A 14,624-nucleotide genomic window follows, 5' to 3' on the forward strand; every position below is an offset into this window, starting at 1 on the left:
CAGTAGTGCAAAATAAATGCAATTCATTGTGTAGCCCAGAAATTATTATTAATCTGATTTTTGGCCCCCATATTAATATTACCGTACTTTTATTGTTGGTACCACAGAGAATTTTTAAGTGACAAGAATATTTGTGAAAGAATTGATTTAAATTTGAAATGGTTGTGCTTGAAGCAGTGACTGTTTTTCTTAGCTGTGAGACTGGAAAACTAACATTTTATATCTCCTATTTTTATTTTTAAATGTATAATTTATTTTTTTTAATTAGTGAAGTAGTGATTTTCTCTCTGTATCAGGAGAAGTTATATTTAAGAGGGGTATTTTTGTTTGTTTTCAAGGATTTTTTGGGGGGGTAGAGGGAATATTAAAGTTTGGGCTAGGTTACAATCTAGGATCCCAGACATCATGATGATGATACCTAGCTTTTAGATCGCATTTTTCATATGTAAATCTCAGCCCACCAACTCATGTGTCCTCCTTAGTTCTTAGGCTTCTCTCTTCTGTTTGCTGGAATGCAGCCCCAAACAACTTATCTCTTGGATCCAGGCATTTTTGTTCATGCCCCTCAAACTGAGTGGAGATAACATGATTAGTGGCTAGACATTGGAGCTAGACATATTCATACTAGAAGTCAGACACATATTTTTACAAGTTGGGTTAATTATCCTTTGGAAGAATTTAGCAAAGATTGTGGTGGATTCTCCATCACTGACAATTTTTAAATCAAGAGTGGATATTTTTTCTAAAAGATATGCTCTTGGAATTATTTTGGGGAAGTTCTATGGCCTGGTTATACAGAAGGTCAGATTAGATGGTCGTCTCTTCTGGCCTTGGAACATATGAATGTAAGAATAAAAGATTTGGCCCATTTTTTTAGTTTGAGAAATGGCGCTGTTTCTTATAGTTTCCATCTTAGATGGCTTGAATGAAATTCCTATTTCCAACTTGGTGTGTCAAGTAAGATACCTCTGCCATTTCTGTACTTTATGCTTCTCCATTTTCACTGCTAATCCAGCCTTCTGGATTTGGTGAAATACTGCCTTCTCATGGACAAGATGTGCCTCTCATATTTGAATGTCTATGGTAGTGTCATCTAGCTATTCCAGGGCAAACTCACTCATTCCTAGAGGTTTCCAAGTAAAGTGGAGGTTTGGTGCAGATGGCTTTCAGTCATTAACTTGACAGCTCTATAGACCAGTTGGTTTGCTCTGATGTAAACTTGACACGAAAGGTAAAAGTTGCTCTAATCATGAATTTATTTGATAATAGAAGCAAGTGTATTCATGGTACTGTTGGTATAAATACATGTACACAAATAATGAGTAACCTCATTTATGGTAACATGTATACTTATCTCATGGAACATTGTTTTTGTGTCTAATATGTTAGGTAGAAATACTCTAAATTTGATAAATTATTTAATCTGGACACCGTTTATTAAGTGAGAGAGTGAAGCTGGTTTCTACATTAGCTATGAACATGTTCATTGTAGTCCATGGTCACTCTAGTCCAATGTTATTCTATTGGCTTCATGCAGAAAAATGAGTTTCGCTTGATTTTATAGAACAGTGACTCAAATGATCATTTTTGTCTAATGTGATTAATCTTTTTTTTGGGGGGGTGGGCAGGCTATCAAAAGTATACAGGGAAATAAAAAATTTGCTATCAGCTCAGACAACAGAATTTCAGTAACAAATGTGTTCTAAACAACTTGTTGATTTTATGCTAGGAGCTGATTCCCTAAAAGTAACCACTTTCTGCAAGTGAAATGTCTGATTCACAATGGGTTGTGGTTTCCTATGGGGTTCAGAGAGAGACACATAAATAGAACCATATTCCATTTGAAGGTAGTATTGAATCTCACTACAGAAAGCAGTGGTGTGAAGTGAATCAAATAAAGTTTTGTCCACTTTACTGAACAGCAGTACAGACACTAATGAAACTGATTTCATTATGAGAGAGCTGATTTATGGGCAAGTTAAAGGCTTGTCTAAGTTTAAAATTGCTAATTTTAGTAATGGCACAAGGCTTTTTTTTTCACTCTCATGTATGCTTTGACATTGCTGTGGTAACATTGCTGAGGGTCTGATGGAATTCCCTCCATTTCTTTTCACAGAGGGTGATGAGACAGGAGTGATGGATAGCCTGCTGGAGGCCTTGCAGTCAGGTGCTGCTTTCCGAGACCGGAGAAAACGGACACCAAGGCCTAAAGGTGAATATTATACCTGTTAATGTTACTTTCTAAGGAATTATGACATAGAAAGACATTTTTGCTTAAAAAATGTATCATGAGTGCAGTGTGCTGCAGGCTAGAATTCCTTAGAATCCCAGCAGCATGCGTAATCCTCTCCTTGCAATGACAAATTTCACAGAGATGCTCATTCCAGTTGGCTGATGTCAGTACCACTTTGCAAATCAATGTACTGAACTTAACATAGCCTGATTGTTATGACAAGACTCTTCTATAGAAACATATGTGCCTTATCTCTTTTGGGTGTATAGTCGCATAATTAAATCGGAAGAAAAAGTCATAACATTCTCCATTGAGTCAGATACTTTACTGCTTTGCTCCCAGAAATATTTAACCTGAAGGGAAAAAAATCTACTTGGCAATATGGTTACACCTCTGAAAGTTAATGGATGATTGTATTATGTTTCTTTTCTTCTCTTGCTTTTACAGATATACTGCAAAATCTCAGCCCAACCAATCAGAGGCCTGTTCTGAAAGCTTGTAACCATGGTAATAAACCATATTCATAAATTGCATGTTCTTATCTCAGCTTATCCTGTTGATCTGTGTTTTCTGAAGACTGCTATGATAGTCCTGGTTTTCTATATCATTTGAATAGTGAAATAAAGTATTGGGACCTTGTTGTTAATGTTGCATCCCTAAGCTATCTTTTCAGGGTACTTTGCTGAGCTAATCTAGCCTTTGCTAAGTTTTTTAATTTTAATTTTAGTTTTGTTTGCAGATGTAGCATTTAAATAACCCTAGAAACTATTAGTTTCTGCCCCGGCCTCAGATGGATTATGATCTGTGTTAGTAGAAGTGGACTATAGGGGCACATATTTTAACCACTGCCAAATATTTATAATGTTGAATTAGAGATTCATTGGTATTTACTCCATTTCTTTTCATTTGTAATTTTTCTTGATAAGTAGAACTGCCGCTGGAGTTGCAAAGTGTCAGCAGGGAGTATCATACAGTACTGGGTATTAATATGGTAACATAAGTGGTGTTGTATTAGCATGATGAGAGCAAATTAACAAACCATTTCACAGAAGACCTTATGATCGAATACTGTTCCTAATTTTGGCCCTGATCCTATAACCACTTAAATTCCATACATGAATAGTCTCATTGAACTTAGTGGGACTACTCACATGCATAAAGTTAAGATCAGGATCAGGGCCTTTGTTTCTAATGTGTGACTTGTATGTTAGATAACCTACAAAATAATGTTATGTTAGTTGTGTTGTTGCTAAGGCCGAGAAGGCCAGACTTTCTTGTATTCAGTTACTGAAAACTAGTCCTCTCAAAATGAAGTTTGCATACTTAGTATCCATCTGGAAGTAAATTTTTCAACAAAATTTGTCAAAATTTGCTTTGACCACTTTTGAGTTGGTAAAATGTTTGTCACTTTTTGGTGAACAAATAGTTTAAAAAATAATTGCTAATGGAGATGTCATTAGTGCTTATGAGGAACTAATTACTCTGCCTGATTTGTTAAATGTTTTTGGTTTTCTTAAATAGTTATTACAGAAAAGAATATAGTGAACATGCAAAATATAGGTATTATTTATAGCATTGTTGAAGTAACATGTTGAGAATCAATTACAAAATTGCTTCTGATCACATACTTTTATTTGAAGTTTAATTTGTATATACCTGTGTCCAATAATGGATATGTTCAATATTGCTATTTTTTTTCGGCCAGTTCTGAAGGCTCTGTCAAAGAGCATGGTATCATTTCCCAATCGGGAGGGTTTTTGCAAACATGAGTTATTTTTTTGTTTTGTTTTTTTAAACATGAAAGCTTTAAATTCTGCTGAATTTTAGTCTGACATAGGAGTCTGATAAGTACATTAAGCAGGTAGGATGTAGCCCATGACTGAGTTCGATACTAGGATTTAATATTTTGGCAGGAGAGAACACTTGATACTCAGTCTTTAATCTTCAGTTTTATGTTTCTCCTGTAGTCACTTTCGCACTTGAGTTCTTGAAAGAAATTCTGGTTTTAAAATGTTGTCATCTTACATTTTCTGTTATCAGATTAGGAGCAGGAAAACAAAAATCTGAGCCCACTTTGAAGGATTGCCTGTTGGAGTAGCAAGCAACACATTTCAGGCTTGTTGACTTTTCTCACACTATGCATTCAGTAGTTCTGTATCTGAGCTGAACATCGCCACCAAGTGTACTGCACATTCTGCTGAATCCACTCATTTCAATCCTGTTTGGCTTTTGGGAGCAATGGATTTGGTTATTATAACTTTTTTCTTTTAACCACGAACTGTTACCAAAAAGAATGTATCAGAATTTCCAGGCAGATGTGTTCCTGATATCATGCTAAAATCAGAGCTCATTTCTGTAACTAAAGCTGCTGAAGCAGTTATTCTGACCAAACATTTTAATAAAAATATAAAGGTTCACTTTCCCTCCCACCCCCCATGCAGAAGCTCAAATTGGACACCAGAGCTTTTTTTTTTTTTCCTATTTTTTTTTTTTTCTGTTTTAGCTATTCTTTGGAAGTTAAAGTGCCATAGGCCTTTTGGTACCATCTTGCCTTTTTTATAGTCTAGAATCTATACCTGTGGTAGAGGTATCATATGCCAGTAATTCTAAACTGAAAGCAAACGTATCAGCAGCTTCTTGATCTTGCATTAATTAGCAATGTGCCCTGGATACAGCCTGGAAATCTGAATAGATGCCAAGGATTATATCACTGTCCTGTAAAAGTCAGTGGCTTATTTTGAGTTTAAAACAAGGTGGACCCTATTAAGTGCTAGTGCTGGAATATAGCACTTCGGTTGTTTGTCCCTGCAAATGAGGATTAACAGATTCACCCATAATGAATGTGCTATGTTTAATATGCATTTCAGAGACATACCTAGAATGAACTCCCTTTAAACACAGTGCAGTCAAAAAGAATTATGAATATAGCTTTGGAAATTCACCCGCCCATTCATTCATCCAGGGCAAGTAGGAATATTTATTGGCTAAGTATCATCAACTTTGGTATAATCTGAGGGTTTTTTTATATATCCTTTTTGCATTTGTGATTGCTCATTTGGACAATTATTTTACCAGAGTAAAATAGGAGGTCTTCCTAAATCTGCAGGCAGCTTTAGTGTCAATATTAGCTCAGCCAAAGACAGCATCCACTGCTAAGGTATACAGTTCCCCGGAGGGGTGGGGGAGAAGGAGGCGGGTGGTCCTGGTCTTCCATTTCTGAAATAGCGGTCACTGGCGATGGGTGAGTCCCAACCATTCCAGCAGTAGGACTCTAGAGTGGCAGCAGTCTCTCTTTATCTGATGAGGTGGGTTTATTCCGATCCCCTATATAATAGTCCTCGGCTGGAATGGTAGGCAGGTGCCTGCCATAGTTGCTTGGGCTGCCTCCCTGCTCTTCAGACCACTGCTTCCTTTTTTGGGGTGCCCTAGATGTGAGCTGGGAGGGTTCCCTTCTGCAGTCTCAGGAGAGAACTCTGTGGGACCTGAATAAATTGATTCACTGGAGGACAGTGAAGGGGCGACCACGCATTAATGGATTGACCTTGGTACGTGGCAGAGTGAGGGGCATCATTAAATAAAGCTTAGAGTTCAACCACTAGTTGACCAAACTCTTCAGCCACAGTGGCTGGTGGGGTACCCGTGTTGTGGCTTGGGGCACCTGTGTATTTTGGCCTGGTGTCTCAGCTTAGTGCTTGAGCTAGTCGGTGTAGATAATATATAGATGGCATTTGCATTATACTATTTATACAGGCCAAATCACCATCTAAAAATAAAATGGACTATGCCACAAGAAGTATATTAACTCTCACAGAAATAACATATCACAAGGATTAGAAAAAAAAAGCTTAGCAAAACATACTAACATCTATTTTGAGAGCTTCTTTCTTTTGATGCAGTGGACCTGCAGTTGCTTCCTTCTCAGTCTGTTTTACTTCTTTAACCCCGCTCCCTCTCTTGGTGGAAAGTAACTATAGTTCCAAAACAGTTTTCCTTAGTTCATTGGAGCAAAATCATATGTCAGATTTCCCTGTGTAGTTTAAAATTGGTTCCCGGCCAATGGGAGCTGCAGGGTCAGTGCTTGGGGCGGGTTGGGGGAAGCGCGCAGAGGACAGGTTGCCACTTGTGGGGATCTGCCCAGATCTGGCACCCTACACCCGCTCCCATGCCCCAACGCCTTGCCCCGAGCCCCCGTCAACACTCAAACTCCCTCAGGGCACACACACCCCATGCCCCAACCCTACACACACACACACCCGCCGCACTATGAACCCCTCATGGCTGTCCCTTTGCCTAGGAGCAGCAGGAACATGTCGTTGCTTCCAGGGAGCCATGCAGAGCCAGGTGCCTGCTGGCCCCACACCAACCAGACTGTAAACTGGACTTTCATTGGAGATCAGAAATGCTGGTTTATAGAGCTTTCCGGTTGGTAAAGTGCCAGATAACACAGCTTTTACTGTACTATCCTTTTTCTTTTTAGCAGCTATCAGTGGGTTTATTACTGTAGGTAGCTAGTTAGTAACTATCCAGAATAATTAAATAGAACTAAAAAGAATATAAATTCTGAAATTCTTAGGTGCAATAAGTTTGGACACAACTTCATTTTTTTCTAGAAGAGTTTGTAAGCATTCTGTGTCAATCATATGACTCTGAATAATAAAACTAATTTGGAAAAAGACATTTTTTTCTTTTCCATATGTAATTGAAACCTATCATTTATTGTTTCAGCACAGGTGTCTAGTTCCATAAATAAACTTCCCTCTTCACCTCTGTAACAAGGATCTGTCATCTAGATAGCATAAAACTCCATAATATCTGGAATATATTAGGTTACAATACAGCCTGAGTACTAAATACTCTCTAGTGAAGCCTCATACCCTGGAATGGGTATTTTGAGATTTTTCATTTGGGCACTACCTGCAGTTAAACTCCAGCAAATCTAAAATGTCCTCACGTAACCATAAATGGGGTGGGTAAACCATGGCATTTGTCATAATGTTGTGGATTTGTACCACTGATAACTGAAGAGAAAGATTTGGGGGGGTTGGGGCTGGATATTGATCCATAGCTAACTAAAGCCAATGGCTATCTCATAATTTTCACAAATATAGGTAATGTCATCTTGTTTCAGACTGCAAATTCCAGAACTTCCATAGGAAACAACACTTTACCTAAGCAGCTTATTATTCAACAATTTGTTTTACAGCATATTGCAATGGTCTTGTCTTGCAAAATTTTGACTTGGCATGTGCAACTTGTTCTTAAGACTGCACAGTAATAAGCATCTGTACCTATCTTACACACTCGCTTTCAAAAATATCAAATACTTTATTTACCAGGACAAGTGAATATGTACATGCTGTCACTGGTTACTCTAGTAATTGCAGTTCTAAGCCCATTCACTACGATGATACCCAAGTTGTGCTCTTTCCATGAATGCCCTTTTATACTTTAAATTCCCCCAAATGTCCAGTATCAGTTCAGTGTTGTTTCTAAGGACACCTGGCTAAATATTTTACAATATAACTGAAAGATGGCATCTCCATTAAAGATTTCGATTTTAACTTTTCTTTTTATGTACTGTAATTATTAATTACATGTTTTCTCTGGTCTGAACAGATAGTTCTTCCAGCTGAGGAGCTGTCCTTTAAAGGTTCTCAGGTTCTGCAGCAAGCTACTTTGCTCTTCCTTCTCTGCTTCTTCTGCAGTCCCTATGGAACTGTCCACTGGAAAGGCTGGGCTTCTCAAAAAATCTCTCATAAGGTTTCATTGATAATTTTAGTTCCAGAAACCTAATCTTGTAAAGGAAGCACTGTAGTGCATAGTGCCCTAAAGCTGACCTCTCAGATAAATTTTTGTTTCTCCAATCTATTCTGTTCTTTCACTGAATGGATTGTCTTCTACCAAAGTGGCACATGCTTGTTTTCACTTCAAAATCTGGCCCATTTTTATGGTCAAAATTAGTGATGATTTTTTGTATATGCTGCTTGAAGCATGTCTCTCAATTTAGATTTTTTCCCCCTGGCTCTGTTATTGCAGTGGTCTGAAACATTATGTTCCTATGAAGAGAAGCTTATTCTGGGAGTGTCATAGCACCTTAAACCTCTAAAACCTTTTCACTAGATTTTTGTCATGACATTGTCCTAAAGTCATTGGGGTGGGGGGTTATCCACTACAGTTCAATACTGCTTTTTTATTTGCTTTTTATTCATTAGCAACTACATTAATTATAAGTTCACATCAATCTATGTAAATATTAAAACACTCTAATTAACATAAATCATAAGCTACAGCAAATACAACATGCTATACATACCTCTTCCATAATTTACTTTGAGGACTTTATGCAACAGATGTCATTGTGCATCCAAAAGTATGTAAGGTTTCAATTCAGCAGCAACTAGCATCCAGGGGAGAAGCTGCCAGAGGAACTGAGTCCTGAAACAACATCTTCAAGAAACGGTTGTGGGGAGCAGGCCAGAAAGCCTATTGGGAGTTTAGAAATAGAAGAACAATATCCATTATTTATTATAATTCCCTGAAGTATGCTAGGCACTTCACAGTACAAATAAAATGGCAGTCAGGAGGCCCACCAGAGGCTCTTTGTCTGGCCAAAAGAATTGAGGAAGTGCAGGCTCTGATTTGTAGGGGGAAATTTTATAAGATTTCTGCAAGATGGGTCATTCTCAGTTGTGCCACTTTTGAGACCAAAATGCACAAATTCCATTTATTTGAGCTAAGCAGTAGTTATGCTCAACCTGTGTGCTAACCAAAAGAACCCCAGCAATCCAGACTACACTGATGATATGTCAAAAGTTCTTTGGCTCTGCCTGAAAAGGACAGCAGAGTTCAGACATGTTCTTTGTTCCATAAGGAACTCAGCAATAATCCTGCAAGTCAACTTTGAATGAATGGAAAAAAGATCAACCCCAAGGATACCTTTTTTATTAATGATGATGTTTTGTTTAGAACTGACACCGCTGTTGGGACTGTACAAGATACAAATAATCCCTGCTCTGAGAATTTATAGTCTAAAATAGTTGCAAAAAAGATGACATAGTTGGATAGTCAAAGGAGGGTAGTGAACCTTCTAGGAGAATTTTGAATGAGGAGTTAGGAAGAAGGGTCAGATACCTTTCAACCAGGGCAATAACTTAGACCTTGATAATGAATGCAAAGGCATCCTTTCTTAGAAATCTGTAAGGCTGTCACATGAGGTTTAGTGAACATTTCTGCCAAATACTGCAGAACAGATGTGCAGGCTTCAGCTGAGACAGAAGGATACTTTAGATGGCTGTAAAATGCTATCAACACCCTTATACATCAATACTGTTTTGGGACTGTTATAGACAGATGGAGGAACAATAAGTCTTGTTAACTTCTTTGTGTTTTGTGTATCCAGAACCTTTCCAATCAAGCTTAGCACAGGCTTTTTTTTTAAGAGCGAGATAGAGCTATAACTTTACAAAAGATCACTGGATCATTCCAGGTTGTCTAGGTAACTTTACAGATTTCGTGTTTGACTGTTCCTGTTGTATGTTCATTGCTGTTGAAGTGTCATCTGAAGATTCTGAGATGGCAAAACCCTTAGATACTTAAGGATGTTCAGGTGTAAGCTCTTCCTCTGTGCACCAACATAGAAGAAATGTACCTACATATCTAGTTTGGCATAGAAGATCTAGAAGAAAGAGAAGCAAATATTTCTAAGAGTAACTAGTGATTTTGGGTGGCCACCTGGAGACATCCTTATATGGGCCTGAATTTTTCATAAACAGCTGAGCGCTCATCCTTTGAAAAAATTAGGCCTTTTTAAGATCTGTCAAGTTGAAAACCCCAAATCACTAGTCATTTCTGAAAAATCTTGCCAATATGAATAGGTACTTGGTTCATGTGAGCTCCTTTTTCAAGGGGAGCAAGGACATTTTCTGCTTGGTAAAAAGAAATGTGACAAGGAAGTGACATTTGGTACCAGTGATCCAGTATACTCTGTAATTACAGCAAATGTCATCTTATGTACTGTGGTAATCTAGATAACTAGACTTCCAAAACCTACTGTATAAAGTTATATATTCAAATTCAAAGGCATTGCTCTCAATATGCATCAGTGGACAATCTTAAATTGGCTAAGGAAGTTTTAAATTACTTACAGTTTATCCTTATTCATCTTTTCATTGTTTAGCCATGCAGAACTTTTCACTCTAAGAAAATTATGGAGTTGAACTGGTACAGCAGAGAGGTACTGTCACTTGTAAGGGTGCCTATTAAGTATTTGCCATGCTTGTTAAACAAAGTTTCTGGATTTTGACAAAAATTTACTAGACATTTTTCAGCTGTTGCTCATTGACAGCTAAGTTAAAGTTATCTAAATCAGAGACTTCTTTTAAATATCTAAACACAATGAGACAAATGGAACTGAACGGGTCTACATATTCATTTTCTTCTTTTTTTAAAATTTGTGTAGACTTTTGTAAAGTGCTGTAATGTTTACCGTTTTTAAAAGGTAGTTTAGCATGTATGAGATACTTCAATAGCTAAGATAATAGCTCCATCAGTTGACACATATGGGAAATGGTTCGTGTTTAATTAAAGATGGATCTAGGCCAGAACTCCAAATCAAACCATCTTCAAATGTTGAAAAAAGTTTAGATCCATATGCAGACTCTGACTCAGACCCTTCTCTGTATTTAGTACAATACCGTATAGGTGGTGGTCTGAAGGAAGTAAAGCCAGCAAAGGAAAAGACAAATTAATCATGGATGAGTCTGAGTGTTCTTTTCTTCATCCCTCTTCACCATATTAGTGAAATCAGTCCCTTAATAGTTTACTTTCTTTTATTCATTATTTGTTTGAGAATTTCCAAATACAATGCTAATATAATTTCACTTTTAGCCATAGTAGCTGTTGCAATTTAAGAGTGAAGTCTCTGGAATTATACTGCACCCTGATTCTTTTCATTATCAGGAATCCATCCAGACACATTGATACCAAGATGAATGACACATTAAGTATCATTAGAAAAATATACATCATAGCTATATGAAAGATATCATAGCCCCACTGCATCTGACTGCTTTCTCCCTGTCCTACTGGAGCTCTCCAAGTCAAAGTCAGGGGCACCCTAGAGACTAGCTCAAACTGTTACTTTCCCTTCTTGGGTAGGAGCACCTGGAAGCTTTCTCCCCAGCTCCTAGGAGCACCCAGGTGAATATCATAAACATTCAATTTGTGTAATCCAACCACTGATCAGGTCCTTCTCTGCATCTTGGACTAGATGACTTCCTGAGATCTCTTCCAACCCTAATCTTTGATGATTCTATGATCTTATTTAAATAAACTACCAAACCTGATTCACACTTGAAGACCTTAAATCCTTTAATTTCCAGCAAATACTCCAGAAGAGAAAGCACCCAACTACAAGACCATGTTGGCCAACATTTTTATATATTTTTTTTTCCAAATGCCCAGGGACAAACTCTGCCAGATTTTCTATAAAAGCTTTCAGGGCTAAGTAGATTAAGTAGCCAGAACAATTATGATATAACTTTCATTTTACTTTCTTTTTTAAAATTAGTTTTATTTAAAAGATCGGGAAGAGTTTGAGCTGCACTGAATTAGAAGAGGAGATTAATCATGATTGCGATCATCATCATCATCATCATTAAGGCAAATCTCAGAGGGAACATAGCCTTCTTGCAGACCAAGTGCCAGCTAGGTTGATCTCTCGATAAGGTCTTAACACGGTCTGTCTGGATGTTCAGTCTGTGTCCATCTCTGGTGATTTTACTCTGCCACTGAAGATTTTGGTGACCATTTGATTGTCATACATGACTGTCATTCCTTGGTAAATTCCTTGTGAATGGCATACCAGATCCATGTGCTCTAAAAGAGTCACATCACCCTCTCCTCCAAGACAACAGCAACTGCTCTGCAGGAGTATGCGAAGGAGGAAGATGATGAGCCAGATCCAGTGGTGTACCAATAGGCATATCATCTTCCTCACCCAATGAGGTAATTTCCCCATCTTCACCATTCCCACCATAGCTGACATCAAGAACTATTGCAGAGGGGAGTGGCAGAACTTCAGATTTCATTAGAAGAAGTTCAAGATAGGCAATACGAGCTCTTGGATATCCTGCAGCCCACTGGACCCAATTGGGTTGTTCTCCTGATGAATGAAGCCATTATGGAGCCAACTAGAGTGTTATGGCATACACCAGTAACTTGTACCTCTATTCTAAACGAACGAAGAAATGTTACTTTGTGCTTGTAAAAGTAGCAAAATTCTTTTTCACCCACCCTACCCCCAACTCCACAGCAGTACAAACAGCCATGGAAAGATCAAGGCAGAAACATCCTAAAAATAACCTTGTAGACAAGGGAGCTAAATGCCTGGACCATCTGGGGAGGAAGGTATTTACATCCACCAGCCTCTAGTTCAGAATCTCTAACTATAAGTGCCTGTTAGCGAAATATGATTTTATGAACTACTTGAAGTTCTTGGACTTCAAAGATAAAATCCTCATGGAGAACAGAGCCCAATTCCAAGCCCTTGTTGAGGAAGCTAGACGCGTGGCTAAAGCCTCACTGCAAGCTGTAGTGGATGCAGCCAATACTGCAACAAAATCTTAGTGACCACAAAATAATGCAGCAAGAGTCATGACTTCTTTTCAGAGTTCCCCAGGGAGATTCAGAACTCCACTGAGGATTTGTCTTTTTATTAAACTAACCTCTATAATGAGAACCAGATGAATCTTTGCAATCCTTAAAAGATTCCAGGATAACACTCCCATGCCTGGGCATTTATACCTTGGCCCTAAAGAGGAAGCAAGATAAACAGGTATATAAGCCAAGATCTCTTCCACAGCCTTTCTACCACCAAAAACCATACTAACTGCCACACAAGTGTCAAAAGGTGCAGAGGTCAACATATGAATCCCCATCCACCTGTATAACAGCTTCCCAACCTCATCCACTGACTAAAGTTTACTTTTGACGGGATGCTCAAGAGTTGCTACCTAACTATGGTGACATACCCACCTGTTTCCAAAGTCCACTTTGGTAGCAGCCTAGCATACTTTGCATATAGCTGGAGGGCTATAGCATCAGACAAGTGTGTACTAGATATCATCCACTTTGGAAACACCATCAAGTTGCTTTCTCCACCTCTTCCTTCCCGGCCCCTCTTCAGGGACCACTCTCACAAGAAGATCCTCCAATAATATTGGACTTCTTCCTAAAACAACACCTCAGCATCAAGGAAAAGAGTTCATTTCCAGCTATTTTATAGTTCCCAAGAAAAAGGGATGATGGAAGTCCATTCTTGACCTACGTTGACTAAATATTTGTATTCACAAATTAAAATTCTGCATGATTACAATGGCTTCCCTCCTTGGAAAAAGACACGTGGTTTGCAGCAATCTACATGAAAGATGTTTACTTTCATATGGACATTCAGCCATCCCACAGAAGGTTCTTGATGTTTCTGAGAAGAACAATACCAGATCAGAATTCTCCCATTTGGTCTGGCAACAGCACCCAGGATCTTCACAAAGGTCTTCTCAGTAATGGCAGCACAGATCAAATGAAACAGCTACACCATCTTCCCATGCAAAATATAGTAGACGAAATGGTGTTAAATATGAATATCCCTGAGGTAAGTAGACTTTCTAGGCACCCTCACCAAGTTTTAACAAGCCACCTGTCTCTATTTACAAGAACACAGGAAATAGTAATAATGGCGGAGGCATACTGTACATTACAAATTGTAGTCAGTCTGCACAGATTCTTTGTAACCCTTTCAGACCTGTAATAGATAACATGACAAGTTTTTACTAATAAGAGAGAGAAGATAAATAGCTGGCTGTGTGTTAATGATTTAGACAATGTTTTACAATCTATTTTCATATTGATGGTTACATCTTTGGGGAAGGGAGTGTTTGTTATATATGTGTACCGTGTCTAGAAAAACGATGCCCCAGTCCCTAACTGAGACCTCTCAGTAGTACCTCAATATTTGTAATTAACAGCAATAATAAAAATGACTGTGTATGGATGCAACAAGACCGCATGGAGGTACATAGTGAAAATTATTTTCATAACTGGAAAGTCTAGACTGTAGTTAATTTTATTTAAAAACAAAACAAAGAAAATTTTGACTGTGGGCAGTACAGAAAAATGTGTAGAAAAATGCTCCATCAAACAGAATACAAAAATCTTCAAGAGCCTCTCCTAGTATAAACACAATCAATCACTTCTATGAAAAGGTTTAGTAGGTTCACTCTTAGACCAATCTGAGCCTGAGAAGGAGCCAGAATTTACCAATGTACATTGCCAAAGAGCCATAGTAATACGTCAGCAGCCCTCCCCCGCCCCCCATCAGCTCTCAACCCCCACT

At 38.2% G+C, this 14,624-nt stretch overlaps 1 protein-coding gene across 3 annotated transcripts in view; it reads left to right on the forward strand.

Annotated features, from left to right (window-relative positions):
- DIAPH3 (diaphanous related formin 3) overlaps positions 1 to 14,624 on the forward strand; it is a 502,952-nt gene that overhangs the window by 388,446 nt on the left and 99,882 nt on the right. For all 3 annotated transcript variants that reach the window (XM_065581159.1, XM_065581157.1, XM_065581158.1), the window contains 2 exons: positions 2,117 to 2,212; positions 2,681 to 2,740. In XM_065581159.1, the coding sequence (XP_065437231.1) occupies positions 2,117 to 2,212; positions 2,681 to 2,740 (156 nt within the window). The remainder of the gene's footprint in view (positions 1 to 2,116; positions 2,213 to 2,680; positions 2,741 to 14,624) is intronic.

Source organism: Chrysemys picta, chromosome 1 (genome assembly GCF_011386835.1).
Source record: "Chrysemys picta bellii isolate R12L10 chromosome 1, ASM1138683v2, whole genome shotgun sequence".
NCBI classification, from domain to species: domain Eukaryota; kingdom Metazoa; phylum Chordata; order Testudines; family Emydidae; genus Chrysemys; species Chrysemys picta.